The sequence below is a fragment of the Spea bombifrons genome, chromosome 7 (genome assembly GCF_027358695.1).
Source record: "Spea bombifrons isolate aSpeBom1 chromosome 7, aSpeBom1.2.pri, whole genome shotgun sequence".
Lineage (NCBI taxonomy): Eukaryota > Metazoa > Chordata > Amphibia > Anura > Pelobatidae > Spea > Spea bombifrons.
The window spans coordinates 2,627,108-2,651,318 of NC_071093.1; the positions used below are offsets into that span (position 1 = coordinate 2,627,108).

Consider the following 24,211-nt stretch of genomic DNA (forward strand, 5'->3'; position numbering starts at 1 on the left):
ATTTATCGTGAGGAGAGGAGACGAGGGACGGAATAATACGACATCTTACATTCGTTTACTTAAAGGATGAAGTATCTGAATAAACAACAGATTTAAGAGATTAACTCGTGACAGCCAGGGGAGTAACTCAGGGGCCATGGAAAGTTTGCACAGATTTATCCATGGGAGGAAGTCATAGAGGAACGGGAAAAAAGGAGAAAAATGCCACAGGGAGATGAAAAAAATGTAATGTACAGTTATGTTTGCTGTACATACATCCCAAGTGCCTCTGTTTTGGAGGGACAGTCCCGCCATTGGACCTGAATTCCGCTGTCTCTCTTTTTATAGGAGTGTTTGCTGGGTATGAGGGTATTGCAGGGTTCTACAGCCCTAAAAGTCTCAGGTGACATCATGAATGGAAATGTACCTTGGCTATGACATCACAAGAAGAGACAGTTAATGAAATAGAAATACTTTGTTGTAAATGTTAACCTAATTTGAAAAAAAGTTGAATAATCAGAATTTATACTTGTTTCTGAATAAATGGCTTAAGAGGATTCCATATGCTCTATACGGAGAAGCTGGGAAAACATGTATTTATGCAGACACGCAGACACGCAGACACGCAGACACGCGCACACACGAAACCCCAAGGCTTCGGTTTTATGAACAAAACAGCACTGAGGCTGCAGGTAAGAGTCTTGTGCTCTCCAACGAGTCCTGACCCGCCTGACTTGGGTCTCTGTTCGAACACGATACTAGAGCTAAGCAGACAGCGAATTCTTCTGATTTCTTAAGCATCAAAATAAGGGCCATTGTTTGCAGGCCAAAGCTGAAATGGAAACCCTGGATACAATGAAACCCCTTCTACAGACTGGAACGGGGCGGCTTCCAAGACACAAACGGAGCTCTTTCTAAAAGAATTCTCCTCCAACATGGAGCCCATAACGTCCGCGCAAACATCCTAACTAATTCTGCGTCTTATTCCGCAGGTTCTAAATAGACAACCAAGTCCGGGGGGTGGTTTATGTTGAATGGGGCAGTTTGGCTTCCTACTGGGAACGTCAAGAAGACAAAGACCCCAACAGGTTCTAAATCCGTGTTTCTGGAAACCTGCAGAAAGTGGACCCCTAACTCAACATATAGACGGCCAAGAAGGGGGACTGTTCTTAAGGGGGTGTGGTTAGAGGCGTAACTGTGGGTGGAGCTTTGCTACGACTTTTTATTAGGCTCTGTGCCCTATCGCTCTGAGCGAGCCATTTAGAAGAATAATGGATTTTATTTCCATAACTTATTTTTTTACGCGTAGAACTCCGTGATACATTTACAGCCGACTGCACGGGAAGAATATTTAAAGAACTTGATACAGACATCTGCTAGCGATGATCTAAGCTAAACGGATAGATACAACGTATCTTCATCCCCGCATTTGTGTGCCGATGGGATCCGATCTGTCGGCTGAAGACCCCAACCTGCATGACATTTCTAAAAATAATGACTGCATCGCACGTTGTCGATAAAACATCGGCATTCGGTCAGTATGGACGCCTTGGTCCACGGCCAACGCTTTGGGATTCTGCCAGTGGAGGTCATCCCAGGAAAGCGGTGTAGGAATCGTGAAAAACAACATTTTTTTTTAATAATCGCTAGAAAAAAAAGAAAAGATGTTGATAACGTAAACACGTCACGATACGGGGGTTACGTATTCAACCAACAGGGTCTTCGGCAATCCAAACCATCCAAAAAATACCACCACAGTCAAGGGCGTACGCAGCGCATCCAACACAGGGTTAGAAGCTACCCCCACCCCGCGCTATTAGTTACCCCACTCATGCATTCTGCCCCGTTTAATGTATAGCACTTCCCAGCTCTATTTAATGGATGTGGCTGGAAGGATCCTTGCTATACATAGGCTGGAAAGCTGTTTTACCCATAGTTTACTCTTAGTATTAGTAAATAGTTATTGCCGCAATTAATAGATGCATTTCAAAGCATTAGGAACGTAACTAATTAATACATAATTTTAATAAATAGCTGAAACGATACAATTTGCACTCAATCTTGAATAACGTCATCTAAATAAACTCATTTGTTCCGATGCGCTGTAAAAACGGCTTCAAGCAACACGCATAATCAAAGCCGAGCGGTCTTTGTCATTCCGGCTGCCGAGGACTACAATTCCCAGCATGCACCCCACTTGGTATGACCCAGAAAAGAGCTTGGGTCGTAATGCCACGAGACGAGCCACACCATGCAGAGGAGCAAAGTGGTTGGACAAACCAGAAAAGGTGAAGGAGCGTTGGCGGTGAACAGTGGGTGTTTGGGGGGGTTTCGTGCTTTTATTGATATTACGGATTTTGCTGTTGTACTCTGGAGGAATGATGAGGGGGTATCAGGATCGGACAGGGCGGAAGGAATGAGCCATCACCGCGAGGAGACGGGCGGACGGGCAGGAAGACGAGGAAAACGAACAGAGAAAGAAAAAAAAAAACAATGAAGAGTTATTTGGAAGAACAGAAAACGATTAGAAAATTAAAGTCCAGCATTTTTAGCAAAATATCTGAAATTTGTTATTCGTCAAAATCATTGCCCATAATTCTCATTTTCAATTCACTGCACGTTTCCAGAATTCACAAAAACAGCTGTACTCCATTCTAAAATAATTTAATAATTATAATTTAAACATAAAATACAAAAACGCAGAAATATAGAAATGATAAAATATTTGAGACGTCGGGAGGATTTTGTAATCGAGGTTCCGGTATTTATTTTTGGAGCTTAAGGTGAGAATTTTCTAATTCTGTTTTAATACAGACTCTGTTAAATCAACAATTTATTTATTATTTATTATTGATTTTTTTAGTAATATTTTTGTTTCTTTTTATTATAATAAAGTTCCATTTTAGTTTATTACTACTTACAATGTATAGATATATATATAATGTGTCTGTGGGGTGAGTTATACAGTTTTAAGTTACATAAATGAATAAATTGAAATATATATATATAAAAAAGCGAACACTGGTTTAAATGATAATTTACGATCCCGACTGCCTGATTCTTGAGCCGCTTGCATTAGATTGGAAGCCTTGGCGCCTCCGATTATCCCACCGCCGAGGTGTTTAAATGAATGCGGCTAATGCGACGACACCGCTAATGATCTGAGTTGAGGGACACTTGGGCTTCGCTGCTTTGATGAATTATATTTGGACTTTATGACAGCTGGTTATTGTCGCCGACTCGTGTTATACGAGATAACGTCCAAGGCGAGGATCCCACTCGGTGACGAATTATCATTAAAGAAGGTGAACAGACAGAACTAAAAGGACTCTGTGTAAAACCGACATTAAAAAGTACGTAAAAAAATACAGTTTATCTTATTGGAGCAAAACGTGGTAATTTTTACTCTGATTTTACTACAACGATTAAAGTTCTTACAAATTTCTGTTAATGATACATAGTTTCTTGCACTTAACCCAATGGTGGAGAAATACTTTTAGAAACACAGAATCCCGTCTTAGATTCAGGAGCCGTATGTCTATCCCATGCATGTTTAATCCCCGCACTGTATTACCCTCTACCACTTCTGCTGGGAGGCTGTTCCACTTATCTACCACCCTCTCAGTAAAGTAAAACTTTTCCTTCCATTCCATCTCAGCCTCCGACCCTCTAGTTTTAGATCATGGCCTCTTGTTCTCGCCGTTCTCCTTCTTTGAAAAGCTTTGTAACAGCTCTAAATTTCTGTAAATATCGGCCGGCGATGTTTCTGGAGCGGAATCTGGCCGATCCCGGCCAACGATGTCTGTTTTTACGCAGCAAATAATTACAAGCGTTTCCATCTAGGGTCGGTTTCCCAGAATACTCGCCCGTTATGTGCACGGAATTCTTTCCCTATATAAACGTTCTATGGTAGCGCGCGGGCATCCAGACGGCCGCTCTTGTGACAATGACAAGTGAATGATCGTTTTGGGACGGTAACCGATCCCGGCGTATCCCGTTTCACGGCCTCCACGTCCGGTGGTCATATATATATATATATATATATATATATATATACACCCCCCCCCAGCGTCCGAGCTGAAAAAGGCAAGAGACTGGAGCTAAATCTGGGAGAATAAATCGAGCCTTAAAACTGCAGCTGATGCACGGATTCCACGCGTGTCCGAGGGGCAGGTACGTAAGGGCGACGCAAATAGGGCCGCCGTCAGACGGTTTCCTATGTCCGGTCGCATAAATCTTAAGAGATCCGTCACTTTATTTAATCATATTACAAAAAAAAAAATCTGTGTCTGCTTTTGAGTCACCTGACAATTGAATGTTCCCGAGAAAAAAAAAAGCTTACTAACATTTTATATGATCCAAAAATTATTTACAAGAAGGCTAGATGTCCCCATGAGCGTTATCTCAATATTCACGGTAGATAATAAAACATAAGAACATTCCTGCCTACAGGCCTCGGCGTTTTTACATCTATTTCAGAACTAGCTGCTTGAAAACGGGTGACCTCACCTCAATTTGTTTCCATGAGGACTGGTATTAGAACAACATGGGCAATATATACAAAAAACAACGTGCTAAACTCGGAGGAATTTGTAGGACTTTTCCCACTGGTGGCTTTAAACTCTTTGCAGTGGACTAGTAAGGGTTAATATTTAAAAGCGCCCCGGGGTAGCATGATCTGGGGCAAACAATATTATGCGTTATTCTTTTAACACAGGGTATGTAATATTTTGGTCTTTTCTGTCCAATTACACCGTGTTCCTTCGCGCTGCATTCTGCACATCTGCCATCTCTACATATGGAAACCAGAATTGTTTTGGAATGTTTAAGTTACATTACCGTAGTCACGGAAACTAAATAAATGGTTGTCTTGAAAATATATTTAAGAAGGAAAGAAAAAGGGTGAAAGAAGGAAATAAAGAGAGAAAGTAAGAGAAAGAGAAAGAAAAAGCGAGCGAGAAAAAGGAGAAAAGAGACAGAAGGGAGGAAAGGAGCGAAGGAAGAAATAAAGGAGGAAAAGAAAAAAGGCGAGAGAGAAACAGGAGAAAAGAAAAACAGAAGAGAGGAGAGGAAAAGAGCAAAGGAAGAAATAAAGGAGGAAAGAAAGAAAAAAAAAGAAGGGAAGAAGGGAAGAAAAAAAGAACGGAGGAAAGAAAGACGGAAAGGAGGAAAGTAATAACTCAATATTATATTCCAGATTGGGACAAATACAGGAATAGTTATTTTTTATACAGAGTACCATGTCAGTGTTAATTAGAATATGTTTTTAAACCAGAAAAAACAGGTGAAATTTACTTAAAAAAGGTCATGTGGGGTGCACAAAATGTGATATGGCACTTGAAGGGTTACAGTCATCAGAGTATAAATCCTTAGCTTGAGGGCAATTGCTTCATAAACAGGACTTTTACAATATTCTGAAACTTAACGGACCCCCACGTCTGCCGTTTTGCTGAGTACGGGGCATTTTTGCGACTTTTCCCACTTCGTCTCCCAATTTATTGTCTTATATTCAGAGCCGAGAACTTACACAGCGCTTTAACCTCAAATCGCAGCCAAAGCGGCACCGAAGATGACGACTGAAAGATATTTACGTGCAAATATTCATTAAAAAATCTGGGGCAGCGAACGTAAAACGCGCCAGGATCATCCATGTAGCTTTTGCTGTGGGGGCTGTAACCACAAGAGTGCCTTAGTGCATAAATCAGAGCTTTATTACCTATCCTGGGGTCAGCTCTATCAATGCATTTACTGTCCCGGGGAAGGCAACCATTAAGTATAACAAAACGTAATGCTTTTAACGATTGCTGGTAATTGACATTTTTTCCTCCCCGTGCCGTTGACTCTGCGGCGGACGGCTGTTTGCGATAATGCTGTGCAAACACTCGGCTTTGGCCAGAAACCCCGCAGAATTACAGAGAGCCGAGTGTTTAGAAACGGCTGGAGTTGGACGGAATGTACGGCGGGCCGCGAGGCGGACGTCCGCGGTCAATAAATTCCAAGCGTGCTCCGTAAGTGGCGAGTATTTACCATCCAGATATTTCACCAGAGTGTTTAGCAATCATCATATTAAGTAAATAGAAAAAAAAAAGGATTTGGGTTAAAATACCTAACGCTGCGGTCTCAGGACAGGCAAGACGATAGGAGTAACGCCGGCCAAAGGTCTAGCAAGATCTTACGCATTTTACCCCAGAAGCTAGAACTACACATTCCTCGTTCTGAACGTTACTAAACTGTGATTGACAGCTCAGGCAACAGCGCGGCCAACGGGTTTCAACCCAACGACGAGTCCAGAACGTTGACCGCTTCTACAGAGCGTCTTTACGAAGACCTTTACGGCCAGTCTTACAAAACTGTTACTTTGTAGACGGATGTAAATAATCTATACATTTACATCCATGTTGGAAGGAATAGGAAGCCCATAAAAACGCATTTTTTTGAGTTTCTGGCAAATTGGTTATTGGAATTTTTTGGGGAGAGCTTCAGAGAAAGGGCAGAAGGCTTCATGCTATAGTTTGGCCAAATGACATCATAACGTTAAATATTAAAACGCACAGTGTAAGAATGAGTTACCTGCAACTCGGTGAGCGACAAGCCCTACTACGTCGTAATGTTCGTCTTCGTCTTCTCTGGCCAAAGGTGGGGTTTGAACGGCAGTGGCCGGTGCGACCGGGGACGTCACCACAGACTGTTGTGGACTCGCTTGCATGAAAGCGGAAAGCGGCGGCACAGAGGAAGGAGCGGCGCTGCTGCCGGTCCCGTAGCTGTAGCTTCGAGCAAGACCCAAAGATGGCTGTTGGGTTGAATAGTTGTAGGGGGTGAACGTCGGCATTGAGTAGGGCTCCCTGTAATCGTTTAGAACCCGGTCTGTCTCCAGGGGCCGAGTCAGTTCGAGAGCTTCGTATGCTCGTGGACCTTGCTCTGAAGGTCCGTAAGGCTGGTTAGAAGTAATAGTGATACTTTGCCCCATGCCAGGTGGTGTAGTGATATACGAATTGCTTATTTTTGGAGGAGCCACCTGCGAAGAAGGTTGGCTATACAATCCAAATGATGGTTGGGCAGAGAGCGACCCCGGCACTGGGCCAATTCTCTCCTCTCTCGGGGCCACCGGTACACTTTGAGATTTGGGCAAGTGGGAGAACGAGGGGTCAAGGTCCAGCATTAGCATGTTAAGTGCTTCAATAGACTGCTCAATCTCCTGCTGCGAGGCCAGTTTGGGAAACTCGGGGATGCTGTGGCTCTGAGGAACAGTCTGAAAAGTGCTTGGCTGAGGACTCGGGCTGAGAACTTGGTTCTCGGTTGTCCCGTCTTGTTGACGAGAAGGGGGTCTGCTTCCACCCTGCTGCCACGAGTTGAGGCCCCTCTGAACTGCCTCTCTGCTGCTGACACTTCGAGCCGGTGCTTGGGGCAGCTGAGCATCCGCATCAAATTTTCCAGGATCCGAAGCCGTGAAAGACTGAGAACGGTACATCCCGCTGGGGTCATAATAGTATAAGTGCTTTTGTGTTGAGGGTTGAGGCTGTCCCCACGTGTACACCACCGGTTGGTTTACTGGATACGCCGACAGATTTTCCTGGGCCGATGCCGATGGTCTCATGTGACCTACAACCTGAGAATGGGGGACAGTAGTGTTCCTTAAGACATTCTGGTTGTTGTATGGATATCCACCATTTATCATTGTCTCCTTGCTATTAAAGTCAAGCTTGTGTAGCTTATCTAGGCCGTTAATTGCGGGTGGGCCATTGGTTAATGAAGATATGTTCATATGAGTCGAGTCCTGGAAACCAGTCTCATGTACATTGGGGGTAACATCGAAGGAAGATAGGGTGCCCAAGCTCCCAACACTGTGGCCATCATGGTTAGGGAGGTCATCGTCTAGAATGTCCGTCTCCCGTTCAGCTGGTGGCGATGTGCTGTCTCCGTTGACGTGCACCTGTGCCGGCACCACATGCAGCATCCCTCCTGCTACCGATGTGCCAGGATTTAGATTGTGCATCTGTGCTTCTGTTTCCAAGCCAAAGCCACTCAAAAGACGTTCAAGCTCTTGCTTCTCCTCGGGCGTCAACCCTTGGTTGGCCGCTGCGTTGGCCGCGTGCTCATCGGTCTTGTCGGTTTTGGTGGAAGCTGTTGAGTTACCCGAGTCGCTGCTCACCGACAAAGTGTGTTCAATATGGTTGGGCGCAGCGGACAGGGGGATACCGCTGGCGTTAACTGTGCTTGTACTCCCGTTGGTGGAATCTTTCTTTTTCACTTTGGCGTACAGGCTTCCGTCCAATGGTCCTTGAGTGTGTCCAACTTCTACAAAATGAAGAGAGAAACATTGTTAGATTGTTTCAACGTCAAACGTGATTCGCCAATAACCAAAAGACGCATTAACATCTTCCATTCCCAAATATGCCTCAGAACGATATTAAACCTCGATTAAAGCCATGGCACAGTCATAGCGTCTCCTTCTCGAGACCGCTTAGACCTCAAGCTCAGCTCTGGTATCAATTTCTATCCAAGAATAAGTGGCATTAAAATTTCTCAGCAAGTGGAAGATCGGGTCATAAATCTAATTTATTGTCCATTTAAGCGACATCGATGCAACCCCACAGGAGTCCGTCCCCAATCCAAGCACTTAAGTCTCCCACAACTACCCGGTGGCTTCAACAACAGCTTCTCTTAATGTGTGAGATAATGGAGTTTTGGAAAGCGGTGCACAAACATACGGGAATCAATTATCCACAAAAACAATCGCTGGCTTCAGAAAGCCTTTTTTTTTTGGAAAGTTTTCCCCAAGCGATACTTTGTTTTGTTTCTATTTGTAAAAATTACATTTTATATCTGATGTTCGTACACAAAATGAAATATTCCAGCGCCTACACGTATGCTTTTGGTAGGTTATCTACACTACCGCTCAAAGGTTTGGGGTCACATTTTGTCCATTAAAGTAACATGAAATGGGTCAGAAATCCAGCACAGACGGGGTTAATGTTGTAAATGACTATTGTAGCTAAAAACAGCTGATTTTTAATGGAATCTCTTCATAGGCGTACAGAGACCCTTTATCACTCCCATCACTCCTGTGCTCCAATGGCTCTTTATCACTCCCATCACTCCTGTGTTCCAATGGCCCTTTATCACTCCCATCACTCCTGTGCTCCAATGGCCCTTTATCACTCCCATCACTCCTGTGTTCCAATGGCCCTTTATCACTCCCATCACTCCTGTGTCCAAATGGCCCTTTATCACTCCCATCACTCCTGTGTTCCAATGGCACGTTGTGTTCGCTGTTCCACATTTAAGTTTAAAAGGCTAATTGATGGTTAGAAACCCTTTTGCAATTATGTTACAGCCAGAAAACAGCTGAGTGACCCCAAACTTTTGAGAGATAGTGTATAATGTTAAAGAATATACGATCTGCCATCATTATCAACTATTTTTTTTTTATTAATGGGTTTCACATAAAACTTTCAGGTTTTAGTTTTTCAGCATTAAATGTCCCGGTCCCGCCGGGTCAGTATCTCTGCTGCCTGTCACTCCACGCCGCGGTTTGCTTTATTCCCAAGTACAGAACTACGGAAATGGGTGACATTTTCCTGGCTTTTGGCCCAACGCATGGCGGAAAGTCTCTGGAACGGCCGAGAGGAACGGATTCCTAATCTTAGAGACGTGTCATGGTCAGTTGACTTTGAAGACGCCGCCGGACTCTACAGCCGTTGATGGCACCGGAGTAGGATGTTGGGACCTGTCGGTGTACGATGGCTAAAGAGCCGAGAGCTTTAGGACACTTTTTAGCTTTTATATCGAATATATAAGTAAAATATGAGTTGAATTCTAAAGGTTTTCTTTAAGATGTTACTTTTTACTTCATTGAAACAAGTAACAAGTCACTAGGTAAGGGAGGTAAAGGTTTAGAGCCTGCAGAAGAAGACACGCGTGTCCAAGAGACTGCATGGTGGTTGGGTTCAATTGGCTCCTCCAGTATGAACCAGTGGTCCAACTGGCTGCCCCAGTGACTTCATTATACTCTACCAGCAAAGGACGGGGATCATGGGACTTGTAGTTTAACAGACGGCGGAGAGATACAGGTGGTATTCTCTTCTCAACTCGGACTCTTGGTTATCGCATTGCCGTGTTTAACTCTTTGAGAGGCAGAGTGGGGTGTAAAAAAAAAAAAAAAAAACATTTTTAAGGCTTGCATCAATGTATCAAGTGATTAATTAATGCAATAAAAGGATTTTGCGGCTGTAAAGCGGGTCTAGATTTATCGAAAGGTGACGGGCCGCTCGGTTACCTTGACTATTTTAATGAGTAGCCTAAATTCTCTCCATGAGTTATGGTTCCTGTAGTTACTTCTCAGAACATCTGCACAGCGCGTCCTCGCGTCCTCATTCTAACATAATTCACATTTTTGAGATAACTGAATGCTGGGGGGGGGGGTCCATGCTGTCCCTCCTTGGCATTCAAAGCCGTCTTTCTAAGACATTCTAGAGGAAAAGATAAAATATTCCTTAACGTCAGAATAAACCTCATCCTTTTTTTAATCATTTTGCCTTTTTTTGTTTTTATTAGGATAGCGGCTGCCACCGTCAGCTTGTGATTCACCGCACCGCACCGCACCCCGAGCCGCCAGGACCGGGGATATTTTTATACCCTCTGGGAAGCTTCGGAGAGGCTGATTCACTCTGAAGTCCAAGGGTGGAGGCGAGAGGAGCCGACGGCGAACAACCAGCCCCGAATTACGTGCCAAACAAGCACCATGCAGTAATGGGGCATGACTCACTAAGTGCGGAAATATACCCTGGCACATGAAAGGGGGGTCTGGAAAGGACTGGTGAAAACGTGCGCAAGTTTTTTTTTTTTTAAAGTCATTATTGCAAGGAATGGCATCCCAGTAGATGCTATAGAGCGTTTTCCCGTGAGCGATAAGAACGTTCTACGCCATCTTTTACGTCTCAGCAGCTCACAGAGAGGAGACGGGGGGGGGGTCATGTTGTCTACGGAGGGGGAAAAAAACTAAAAAAAATAAGCAAAAGATGAGATTTTGCTTCCACGTATGGTCGGAGGTCAGGTAGAGGATGGTTTTCATCGCGCAGGTACACTCAGGAGCGAAGTCTTCGCGATGCATTGTGTCGGTTGAGAGTTTGGTTTGATGGGGAGACAAAGGTGGGGACCCCGTTCCTCCTCGGCTTTGATCGCTGACCCTTATTATTATTATAATTGGCAGGAAGCGAAAGGCCGCGGCCGAATGGTAAGAGCCAATCCGATTATAATAAGAAATCTTATAGAGCGGCGCGAATAAAATACTCATTTATTATTATTTCTCGGAATCCGTCTCATTAATATAATTAATAGAAGAGTTCTCTGTGCCTCCGGCCCCTGGCTGTCTCTTTATCTATGAGGTTCTGAATGTCTATGTGTCTCCGGCCTGTCTCTAGCTAATAGAGCTCTCTGTGTCTCTCTCTCTCTGTATTTTCTGGCTGTCTCTGTAGCTCGCGGCCCCTCGTAGGTCTCGCTGAATGCCGCCTGTCTCTGTGTGTCTCTCTCTCTCTGTATTTTCTGGCTGTCTCTGTAGCTCGCGGCCCCTCGTAGGTCTCGCTGAATGCCGCCTGTCTCTCAGCCCCCAGCGTTCCGTACATCTCTGAGCCAATAGCTGTCTATTTGTCCTGCCCCGTCTGTTTGCCGTCTCTGCCACCCCTGCTGTGACACTTTCTTGTTCTCTGTCACCCAGCTGTCTCTGTCTATTTTCCTTGTCGCTGCGAGACGCACAATCTGCTTTATTTCACTCTCCCTGCTCATTGTTCTTCATTTATCGTACGGTTTCTGCACCTCCGCCAGGGGTAAATATATCGGCCCCTGGGAAATCCCATCCTTCGTATCAAGCCCCCCAGCCGGCATGGCTTCCCAAAAGTTCCCACGGTTCCCAGGACGCGCATAATGAGAATTACCGAAAGATAGAAGCCATCACGTAATACACGGAACGTCCTTTATAACTGGAGCAGGACTCAGGGGGTGGTATGGAGGTGGCATTGATGCCCTAAATGGTTACTAACCAATATCTGTGTGACAGGAAAATAAAGTCTGGTTTGAAGCAATGAGGCAACCTCTGAAACCCAGAATCTGCCGGCAGATCAGCCCCATCCGGCCCCCGTTTAGTCGCCCTCTACCACTTCTACTTGGAGGCTGTTCCACTTATCTACCACCCTCTCAGTAGAGCCTAAAAAACGAAACTCCAGCTGAAATATTTCTTTAAAAAAAAATATTTAAAAACGTCCGCTTTTGACATAAAACATAAGCAGAGGGGCCGCCGATGAATGTTTTCCAAACACCGGTTACTATGTTGCGCTCGCAGATGTTTTACGCGGACAAATTACCCAGAAAAAAAGGGAAATGTAGGATCGGAGGCAGATGTCGGGAGGACGGCCCGTTACTCCTCAAAGCCAGCAGCGTAACGAATCGGGGCGGAAATATCCCACCGCGAGACCCGGAACCCGGAGGTCCGGATCAGCCGATCGATACAGAAAAATCCAGAACCCATTACTGGAACCGACACGTGAATAATAAATGAGGGAGGGGGAGGGGGAGACGCGGCTGCCATGTTTCGGAGTCTCGTCCTGTGACAAGGAGATCAATAAAAAAGAATTATAAATAGTGTGCGGGAACGTAAAAATAGTGAAGGGGGAGAGAGCAAAAATAGTGAAGGGGGAGAGCGTAAAAATAGTAAAGGGGGAGAGCGTAAAAATAGTGAAGGGGGAGAGCACCGGCCAGAACAGCTGCACCGGAAAATAACTCTGCAGGGTTAACATTCCCTGTTAGACTACTCCCATCTTTAACACTTTTTGCGAGGAGTAATGTGAACATGTGAATCGTCTGGCTTTGGGACTCTACATGTTAACCCTTTAATAGCCCATCACACAGCGATTCGCTGATGCTGGCAGCCAAATGGTTCTAATATCGGTCGTTAGGGAAACCATGACTTGTCAGGAGGTAAAGATATTGTGAATGAGGGCACCTGTGTTCAAGCAGGGATACCAGCATTGGTATAGCAGGGAGTAAAGCACCATCGGGAGGCTCAGAGATCATTAAATCAGAGGAGAGTATGAAGTTGGACCCAGACCCCGTAGTAACGCCGCAGCGAGTCTCTGTTCATAGGGAGCCGTGAGGTTTTTAGGAGACGGGGCCCCGCAGTCGCTCTCCCTACTCGCTCCACTTCCTGAGCTCCGTCACACACTTTGCGGGCGGCTCATCCCCTCCATAAACACGCAGATTCCATTACACTTAATCCGGGGAACAATAACACCGCGCTCAGCCGCATGACTCCTGATAAACGCTCCGAGCTCAAGAATGCAAACAATTACAGCGTTTACTCGCACACTCACACGCTCACTCACACGCTCACTCACGCACTCACTTGCACACTCACACGCTCACTCACACACTCACCCTCACACACTAACTCACCCTCACACGCTCACTCACACACTCACACGCTCGCACTCACACGCACCCTCACACACTCACTCACCCTCACACGCTCACTCACGCACTCACTCGCACTCACAAGTAAAGCTTCCTTCCATTCCATCTCAGCCTCTGGCCCTCTAGTTTTACATTCTGGCCTCTCGTGGTAACGTTTCCCCTCCTTCATGTATTTAAATCTTTCCATCGCATTCCTTCTCTCCTCCACATATTTAAAGGAGCGCCACGAACATCGGCGGGATGGAAGACTTCGCTTGTCCCTGGACAGAAACAGAAGTCCCATCCACAACAACCGATCATTGTGGCACACGCAGCCTTTGGCTTACTGAGGATGATGAGAGTTGCAGTACAAAAGGACCCTGCAATGTACCAGGCTCCAGAATGGGAGCCCCTCTCGCTGACATCACATGACATCATAGCCAGTTTCAACCATCATTCTGTCAATAAATATATATTGAAATGCAACTCCCAGTATGTTCAGCCAGCCAACAGAACTTAACATTGTAGCAGATCCATGAGAAGAAACAGCGAACATGCAGAATATTAACCATGACAGCTCTGTAGACCGAGCCGCCCGCTGTTTTAAATACCAAAGGACCCCTAACGGTCTCGTTGCCCCCTACATCACAGCATGTTGTGGACCAGTTTAAAAAAGACAAGTATGCAAGCTGTCTACACGGGAACACGAGGTGGGGGACCCCCTAACATCTCTCACCCCCGGGGTGCAGCCCACGCCAACAATCTGATACTTTGTGCCGTTTCCCACCCGGAGCTCGGAACACGGCGGAGAAACACTTTGTAACTTTCTCAGTAGCGGAAGTTTACAGTTAAGTTAACAAAAACGTTAACAAGTAAACCATCGGTGACCTTGAATAAAGAAAAAAAAAATCAATGACTCCCTTCGCCGATCCGCCCAGTCTGGGCATGAAAGGGTTAATAAAACGTCCATGTCATAATGCGGGTACACTGCAGCGTCATACGGCGGTATCAGGGGGACGCGGATCTGGGAAGGTTCACAGGAAGGAAGCACAGTCTGGGTTATTTAACCCCTGCTTTTCTGCCTTAACGCCTCTTTTTTTCTTGTGCTTTTTGTGAGCAGATCCACCCTTTGGGTACCAAAGAGGTTGATAATGAATGCGCTTCTCCCTCTGTCCCTCTTCATGGGTTAAAAGCTTTAAGGGGTTAAGTGGGTTTGGTAAAGTAACGCCCCGAAAGGAAAGGAAATACCCCAAAATCTGGAACCAAGCTAACCAGACAACACTGTACACATCGCAGGTCTCAGGGGAAACGTAACTCTTAGAGTGCCAGAGGGGGGGAATGTAACTCTTTGAGTGCCAGAGCTCTGAGTAATACATTCCTTCGCATGCCTCTGCCACATAGTCAGTTAAATCCGCCTCCCACCCAAAAAAAGCAAACAAGAAGGAAAAAGAACACTCGAGATTTAAGAACGTAGCCTTTGGAGGCAAAGAAAAGCAAAATAACTCATTATTTGGGTTAAAATGAGACTTTTTCCCCATTAAATCACGTTGATGGATCGAGTTGGATGGATCTTTAAAGAAAAGTATCTTTTTTTGGCTAAACACCTGATTTTGGGGGCTTTAAAAGAGCGTGTCATGCTGCTCCAGAAGAAAAGATGGTTGTAAAGGTCTGTCTGGGGCTGCGAAAGCTGTCGGGGTCGGACTCACCGGCTGCCGGGGGCTCGGGATCGCTCGCTCGCTCGCTCAGCTCCGGGAGGGGATGTGAGCTGTAAACAAGCTTCTCCGATACATTGTAACGCACCAAGTCCAGAGAGCGGGAGGAGTGTCTGCCACTGGGAGCCGCTGGCTCGTACTGGGAGAGAGAGAGGCTCTGTCAGCCCCGCCAGCTGGATGCCGGGGGTTTGGTCTGTCAGCCGGCAGCCAAGTCATTTAAAAATGACATCAGCGCAGAAAAAGAACTGCAGGGGGGCAACTTTTTCCCTATACAGCTGCAGGGGCAGGGAGCTGGTGCCGGGGCAAATGAAAGGGCTGGGGAATTTTTACTTAGATTTACTAGCCAGCCGAAAAAGTTACTAGTCGGGGGGGGGTTCAATGTTATAAGGTGGAAATCAGAATTTTTTTTTTTGTTTGTTTTTCTTCGGGATTTAGTTACTCGTCATAAAAAAAGCAGATTAAAGAATAAGAATATTAGTGTACTTGGTACTTTTTATAAAATATCTACAAAGCTACAAAAAATATATACTTTTAAAAAATAAATGCGATCGTTACGCATCTTTCGCTAAAACAAAACGTTTCTGCACGTCGTTTCTCCAAAAGTAGGTGTTATGCGTAAAGAAAATCATTCTGGAGCAAAGGAAAATGGTCTTATCACCATGGCAACCAATGGAATGGTCCAATCAGCTAAACACAGATACTCGGCCCCACTCGGCCCCCGTCTAGTCGCCCGTTTCTCCTGCTGCAGCGACTATAAACCCCAAATGGAACGTTTTAAAATACTTTCTGTTAATGAGAGAAACATTTTGTGTTAATTAAACCCGCTTTCTGGTTCTCTCAAATATTCTAAAAAACATATGTTTCATTTTTTTTCTTTCTTCCCGTATTCAGCAGCTGATACCGTGGGAGATGCTTAATAGTTCAATGGGGAGGAAAAAATGACCTTGACTCTGGCTGGGAAAAAAAAATGATGACAATAAATAAAAGCTTGCTTTGTGTCATTTTGCGAGGAAGCAGGAACATTCCTGTGAGCGAACTCCACGTTCCAAGCACCCTGACTTCATGCCTCTTTCGGCTCGGTGTTAAGTCCTCCCCGAAAACTAAACCTCTCTGCAAACATGCGCGGGGCTTCATACTGTAAGCAGAGCAAATCCAGATGTTTGGGGAACATTCAGCCTGTTGTGTCTCTCATATAACCCATGGCTGCCAAATCCAGAGCCTTCCCCATAATTCCTTGTGCTTATAACCCTTGGAGTACCAGTGGGGTGCGAAGAGTTAACGGTGACATTACTCTAAACATTAAAGGCCCCCTTCTAGTATTTTAAGCAAACCTTGCTGAATATGACCTTGAATTCTATATGATTTCATCAGGTTTAAAAAAAATAAATTTTCAGAGGTTTTTTTCTGTTCCTACGGCAACCACCAATCAGTGCCTGCATTTGTGTCACATGACAATAAAAGTGTTCCCGGTATAATTTATGAATGAGGCAAAATTTACAAGAGTAACAAAATATTTCTGGAAAAGTATTAGGGATGACGTTATCGGTGTTTGCAGTTTCAAAATTGTTAATTTCGGGGGTGACTCATATAATGGAATGTTTGCTGGGTATGAGGGTATCGGAGGGTTCTACTGCCCTAAAAGCCCCGATAATGTGTATAGAAACAGGCTTTATAAATTACACGGGGTAAATAAACCCCATTATTATTCTTCTAAATACCCCACTCAGTTACACAAATACCCAGTGATAGGGCACATAAAAAGTCTGCATAAAACCCCGCCTCCAGTCACGTTTAACCACACCCCCTAAAGCAGAAGTACCCAAAACTGCATTCTATTAAACTAACTATTTTTACTAAAATGACTTCCTTTGTTCTGGAATAACTATATGCCAAGAGTTTTTTTATTTGTTTAGTTAATAGATGTGAAACGGGACAGTTTGCAGCTATACAGCTAACTCCCCCTGTGTGAAGCGCAGATGTCAAATTCAACAGAAGCCACAAATCTCTCTAAATAGCCGAAAGCGGGAAAAAAGCCGTGAATTTCAAGGAAATATTACAGGAGAATTTGACAAAAAAAAAGAACAAATGTTGGCAAAATACACGGAAGTTAATTGCAGATAATTTAATATTTAGTAACGAGTCTGTGGGGGGGATAACAATCTGGATAATTCATGGTTTTAACTCCTTTTTAAGGAAGAATCAGTCTATATACACGCAGTACATCTTCTGCAGCATTGCGATCCTTTCACTTTTATAGTTACTGAATCCAGCAGACCTCCAAACGTCCCAAAAATACGAGGCTATTTCCGGTTCGGTGCAGACGCCAGCGTTTATTTCCGGAAGAAAATGCGGGACACTCGATACTCCCCCCCATGGCTATTCCCCCTCTAGCCGTCCTCTAGGACCAGCCCTACCCACAATGTCACAAGCCCCGCCCACTGTCAATTTAGCTCCACCCACCGATGACATCCACCCCACCCACTGATATCATGGAGCTACTCAAAGAGGGCGGCTCCCCTGGACGGCCATAGTTCTGATTACTTGGCCTCCTGGGCAGCAATTTGCCCCCCACGCAGCGGCAGTGCGATTCTCCACTCATTATTGCCCCGTTTTTGCTCCTGCCCAATGTAGCGATGTTTGGAGAATTACCCTAATGGAGCGATAACTGGTTTCTACCAAAAAACATGGAAAACCTCACTCACGGATTCAGAGATAAAACTCTGCTCTCCACCTGAGATTATTATTAAGTATTGGTTAATAAAGCACCACCATATTCCCCAGCGCTGTACAACCGGGTCAACGGGGACTCCGTGCAACAGAACTCTGTTTGAGAAACAAAGAAATAAATCCCACCCGAGTGCAGCCGAGTTCCCCAGAGCTGCAAATCCTAACTCCAAGACTCGGGGCTTAGTGAATAATGCCCTGCTGGGAAAAGAGGACCTGTGAGAAATCATGGGGGCAACACGGGAAAAATAAAACCCCTATAAGTAGGAAACCAAACCCCAATAACATATAATAGCCAAGAAGGCCGCGCCGTACATGACACGGGCAGGGCAAGGCCGGTGCGGACCTTTGTGTTTTCCTACCGAAAACTCGAATACGGTGAACGTCACGCGACGGGGGGGGGTTAATGGGGGCTCCCAAAGGGCAGGAGGCACTGTTAATGCAATGAGATCTTCTTACTGTCCTGAATTCCACCGCACAAAAGCCCCACGCAGGCGGGTTCCTCGTTACATATATTACCGCCGCTGCCGGAGAGCGAGCTGCATTTATTATGTAAATTTCCCCCCCGGTGAATGGGGTTATTCTGACATTTTTTAGACAATCCCTGCGAAGAATTCTAATGAAGCAGATTTAAAAAAAAAAAAACACAAGCGAATCATTATCTTCGTTATTTCCTTCTCCGGCCCAAAACGGATTCACTTTCAAAGTTCACAGATGAAAGAACAAAGACAGAAATCCCTGTGTCCGACGGGAAGCAGAAAATACTCAAAAACCAAATCCTCTACAATCAAATTCCAGGGAAACGAGGAATATTATCACGTTTCTAGAGCAAAATCCGGAGAATTCGGTTTATTTACTCCTACTGGGAAGAGACACAAAGTAACAAAAAGTCTGGCAAGAACTGGCAAGTTTTTTATCCAATCAAAAAAGAAGATTGAGTCCAGCTGATGAGCCGGTTCTTGAGGTCATAAAGAGCTTTATTAGAGAAAGTCCATTATTTCTCTCCTTTTAAAACCCCCATCATTATCGCTGCCCCCCCCCGTGTTAACCCTCTGCCAGTTACCCCAACCACATCGCTCCACCCCCATATGTTTGACTTTCATTTACCTCCATGTACAGGCCACCTAAACTATTACCCCATACCACCCTGCCCTCACCATCACCATTCTCCATCCTAGACCAGGTCTCCACTGGGATCTCACGCTTATGCGATATCAGCTCAACAAAATAATTTTTTATTGGATCCAGATAAAGTTTGATCTTGTTTTCTGTGGATCATTGGATCCTCGTAACAACCAGCAAGCTCTTGTTGGGACCTTGTTAACAGGAAGCTGCTGCTAACGGGGAGGAATAACCATGGAAATCCTGAGAAAAGGAAGCGAACGTACATCCCATGGCATTTACACAAGGTTGGGTTTGAATACGGCTTATTTCTACTCAATCTGTGTCGATAGGCTTCAAAAAATCTGAAAGAATTGTAGAGGCCACTTAATTTAAAAACATTGTATCATTCGATATGGATAACTGTGTAACAGGGCGTTTTGGATCCTTGGGACCATCTGATCCGGAGAACGTCTCAAGATTTTACATATGCGCAAAGTGAGCTCCCCCACCAAAATAATCAGATTCTTCCATTTAGTATCCAGAAGGAACACCGTGTGCCCAGAACAATCCGTTCATCTTCTATTCTACGCCAGTCAAACATATGGCACTTTTATATCCATATTTTGGAGTCATTTTCGGACCCCCGTCTTTACGTAGTGAGTGACGTCACTTTTTGCTACGTAGTAACACATGACATAGTCCCCGAGATAAATAAACTCTACCTGGAATCTACTCACAAACTCATGGGCTGCCGGTTTCCCGAAGGAGAAGGTGAGCTGGCAGCCAGACAGTAGCGACATTTCATGGTAAATTTAAATGTAGCATTTCAACGCCGGCGCCAAGCCTTGCTAAAAGCAGCCCCGCGATCTCTGGCCAAGAGAACAGCTTTGTGTAAGGGAGAACACCTAGGGCTGGGTTAAACGGTCTCTCTCCATCAGCCAAGAGGACCCCTTTCCAGCCAAGAACCAGCTGTGAAGATCTGAGATGTACCAATGAATCCAGTCACATGGAAGAAACGTCTCGATTATCATCGGTTTATTCTTGAGAAAATAAAAGTCTTAGAACCCAGATATTAAGATTGGTATGACCCAGCAGTCCTTGCCTTATGGCTGGTAGAACATCACAACTGGAGTCTACGAATCTACGAAGTTGTCTTCCTGATGAGGATTATCATTTCTCGGTGGTTTCTGTGTCTCCATTATCCTTGGGCTCCAGCTTTGATGACTTTTGAAAATATGCATTGACCCAAAGAGATCCCCAATTAAATATTCTGGCCAGAGTCAACCAGTAAATAGAAGTGGGCATCCTATAGAGCCCCTTGAAGGTCTAAGGAGGGATGTAAAGCTTATGATTCTAGGAGAAGATGCACCATTCTGAGTTATTAACACCATATAACCAAAACCGAGGTCACAATAAAGCTGATAACCCTGTCAATTTAAACCGTAGGACAATTTACCCCAACAAGTAGTTAACATTTCATAGGAATTGGGGAATTATAGGATTTTAAGGAGTTGTAACCACTTAGGGCAAGGCTGCTCCTTTTCTGGATTTATTGCCGTGCACTCTGTTAATGTTCTGGGTCAGCAGTTCCATTAGTGAGTTAAGAAACGTTCTTAAAATATTCCAGGAATGATTAAACGATAACATGTTTTGAAATACCCGAAGGAATATTTACAATTAGTCAAGAGGTATGAGCCAATCGGAGTCCTCGGGGCCCGTAGCTCCATATAAAGAGCGCCGTTGGGGAAGAGAGGAGGTTGCCGATTGGATAAAAGTGACAGGTTGAGAAAAGCCAGCAGATCTGAAAATACGTGAGATGTTCCATCATTAAACATTCGGGGGGGCGTTCTAATCCAAACTAACCAACATAAGTCATGCGTTTGCCGTTACATTGTCAGTACAGTGTTCCAGAGATACAAATGTTTCCAAAAGTAAACATTTTTCCTTAAAAGCAGGTCCTGCTAGAATCACTCTCCCAATTTACGCTGGGTATTTTATGTTAATCCTTTGAGATTTAGCAGTTTCTAAGTCAGTTTTAATAATGGAATGCTGGAAATCTAGAACAGATCTAGAACAGAACGAACAGTCGGTGAGGAACACTCAAGGTGGTATAGATTAAGTATCTTCAGTTTGTCTGCTGCTGGGCCAATTAAAAAGTGGAGTCCTCTGGTTAGATCTGGCCTTGGTCAACTATCCATCCACATTAGGAGCTGGATTATTACTGATAAAAAGATACTTTCCATCTTCTATTCAGAGGATGTACTTTGGAGACGGCATCTAAGGAGAAGAACTCAACCAAGAACGGACATCGACTTGGTCTGTCCTACAGGAACATCTGAAGCTTTTACTCACTTGTGCCATTATAGAAGAAACATTTTCATCAACAGATCAGTCTGATCCTGACCACAAGGACAGCCCAGAACCAAAGCGCAAGGAACATTTTCTCTTCACAAGGGAACCAACAACACATATTTTGGAGACACCTCAGCGTTTGTTATTTTGCCGCTCTGACACACCTGAGTCGCCGTCACGATTGCGCCACAAATCTTGAACAACGAGACTCGGCCGATGACTCCGTACACGTTCCAAGAAGGATTCAGGACTTCGAGGTCTCCTGACTCCAGACAGCGGTGTCATACATAACGTTCTTTCCTGTTTGGATGGAGAATTCTGTGTTTTTTGGCCCTAGAAAGAACCCTGTTACAGGACATTTTGCCAAGCGCTGGACGGCTTCGGTTAGCGCGTCCCGACGAATAGGACGCGTGATCCATCACAAGAAGAAAGGAGAATATTTTTTACCTCTTATAAATACGATTCTACCAGAAGTCAGAGAAACGAGTAACATCTCAGCTAATTTCTCCTGATTTCAGAAACATTGTATCCGAGAACGCCTGGAGGCTACTTGTTTCTGGATTCTGGAGTTTGAGTTTGTCCTTCAACAGAACCTCCACTCACATTCAGCTCTGGCGTTGTCTCCACCGGATAAACACAAGACAGTTAAATTCTCGTAAAAACAAATAAAAGACATGATGTTTTTGAGATGAATTTAAAAACATGAAAATTCCGCTAAAGATGGTAGATTGCTTATAATCTAGAGATTTGCCCAAATGCGGGTTTAATAAATATTGTTAAAAAACTTTATCGTTAAAAATCAGCAGACCACAGAATTCTAACAAATTCCAATAAAAATTCTTGGGGTCTTGCTATTAAGATGGTTTTGCCGAACCCCACGTAACCTCCTACCCTCCGAAACCGGCACTATGTTTGTAAGTGGTGCAATTTAACCATTTGCATGCCTTCACGCCAACGGTGGAACTGGCTGGCTGATAATAACAAAAAAATAAAAAAATAAAAAGCCGTTAAGCCTTGGAATGCAGAGACTTCCCGCCGTACGAGTCTCATCCGATCCTGTGATTACGGAGATTGTTTGCATTTTTCGTCTTATCAGGCGCTTCTTATCTCTGGATGAATCTAACCTTTTTTTCCTTCTTATTAAAAGGAATCACAAGACTTGGAAGAGCGAAGACGACGAATACTTCCCCCCCCCCACCACATTTTTACGAGTGGCTCCACGAGGAGAGCCGAGTGCAGTAAAGAACAGAAACGGGAAGCTGGATTTAACCCGGGAGAACATTTGGGATCTGCGGGAAAAGCCGGCGCTGGCTCCGTTCCTAAGACCGGGCTGGAAGGATCGGACGCGCTGTGTGTGTCCCCCCCAATTCGCCCCCCCCCCCCGTCACAACTATTTAAAGCCAGACTGACGGGGAGGAAACTTTTATTATTATCCTCACATTCCGAAGCCGTTACAGATAGCGACGGAGGAGCGGGGGGGGACACGAGCAAATTCATACAAACAGAAACACAGAACCTGCCGGCAGAACGGCCCCGTTCGGCCCCCGTCTAGTCTGCCCATTTCTCCTGCTGTAAAGACTCAAACCTTAATCAGTCGTTGGTCTCGTCTTAGATTCAGGAGCCGTATGTCTATCCCATGCATGTTTAATACCCTCACTGTATTACCCTCTACCACTTCTGCTGGGAGGCTGTTCCACTAATCTACCACCCTCTATATCTCAATAAATAGATGATTCCGCCACTGTATTAGCCTCTACCACCTCTGCTGAGAGCTTCAGTAATGTAACAAAAAGTGACCTTAAACAGAAAAAAAAACCTCAACGCAAAATTGTTGGAGAACTCACATTATCCTCAGGCAGATCACCGCCCTGTAACTGGCCCAACGAAATTTATTTTCTATTTTTCCTTTTTTTTCCCCTTGTTTTTGTTCCTCGCTGCCAGCAAAGAACAAGTCCGCGCTGTGTTCCTTCCTTCTAATCCCCGGCTGATCTTTGCCAGCGCAGAATGGAATTTGTTGGGGGGGGGTTCTGGTCCCCCCCCCCACCGCTTTCATTACAAGACCTCAATTAAGACCGAGCAGCGTCCCCGGAGACACAAATTCCCCCGATTTTGCCCACTTAGCGCATATTTTTTTTTCTCACATCCCTCATTGAAGATTTGGAGAGGCCTTTGCTGGAAGTCCCTCCCGCGCAGGAGAATGGAAATACTTATTCAGCGGCCGCCGGGTCCAGCTCCTCCTGCTTCAGTTGATTCATTTTTTTTTTTTTTTTTTTTTTTTATTACCGTATTCTGTTCTCCATCTCAGACTTCTTGACGTGAGCCGCTCCACAAGAAAGAACATTTATACGGCCGCGGGAGAGTTACGGCAACTCGTTAAATATCCTAATGTAAAGCCCGGCATCTGAATTCCTGATGTCGTGAGACTCCGGGGGTCCGGGGTGCGTTCAGGGGGCCACGGAAGGGACTTTATAGAAAACAGCAGAGTTCAGAAGGCAACTACTGCAAGAATTATGATGTCATAGGACACGTCTTAAAGACACAGTAATCTCTCGACAGACTAATCGCTTTTAATTTAATGGTTAAGCAGCTCGGGGTTTTATGGATGTCTGGTGCTTTTCTCAGGGTTCCATCCCTGCTTGAACACAGGTGACCTTATCCAGGAAATCTGCTGAAAAGGTCTGCACTAAAAGCGTGTTGGGGGGTAATATTCCTGCACCTGCCCCTCTCAGACGCGACGGGCTGCACTTTCTAAATAGCTGGAGGCGTCGGGACCGTTTTAACTCACAGAGGCCATTAGCGCTTGTTTTAGGGACACGCTGTGACGGCGCGGGGGCCGCAAGGGCCAGATTCTACTCCAAGGTCGCCAGAATCATCAAGACTTGATTGACTTTAAGGCTCCC

At 45.0% G+C, this 24,211-nt stretch overlaps 1 protein-coding gene across 5 annotated transcripts in view; it reads right to left on the reverse strand.

Annotated features, from left to right (window-relative positions):
* The window catches only part of TNS1 (tensin 1), a 116,254-nt gene that overhangs the window by 13,239 nt on the left and 78,804 nt on the right, over positions 1-24,211 (reverse strand). For 3 of the 5 annotated variants that reach the window (XM_053471586.1, XM_053471585.1, XM_053471590.1), the window contains 2 exons: positions 6,550-8,274; positions 2,260-2,349 (listed from right to left, as the gene is read on the reverse strand). In XM_053471586.1, the coding sequence (XP_053327561.1) occupies positions 2,260-2,349; positions 6,550-8,274 (1,815 nt within the window). The remainder of the gene's footprint in view (positions 1-2,259; positions 2,350-6,549; positions 8,275-24,211) is intronic. The other 2 variants (XM_053471588.1, XM_053471587.1) reach the window with 1 other exon arrangement.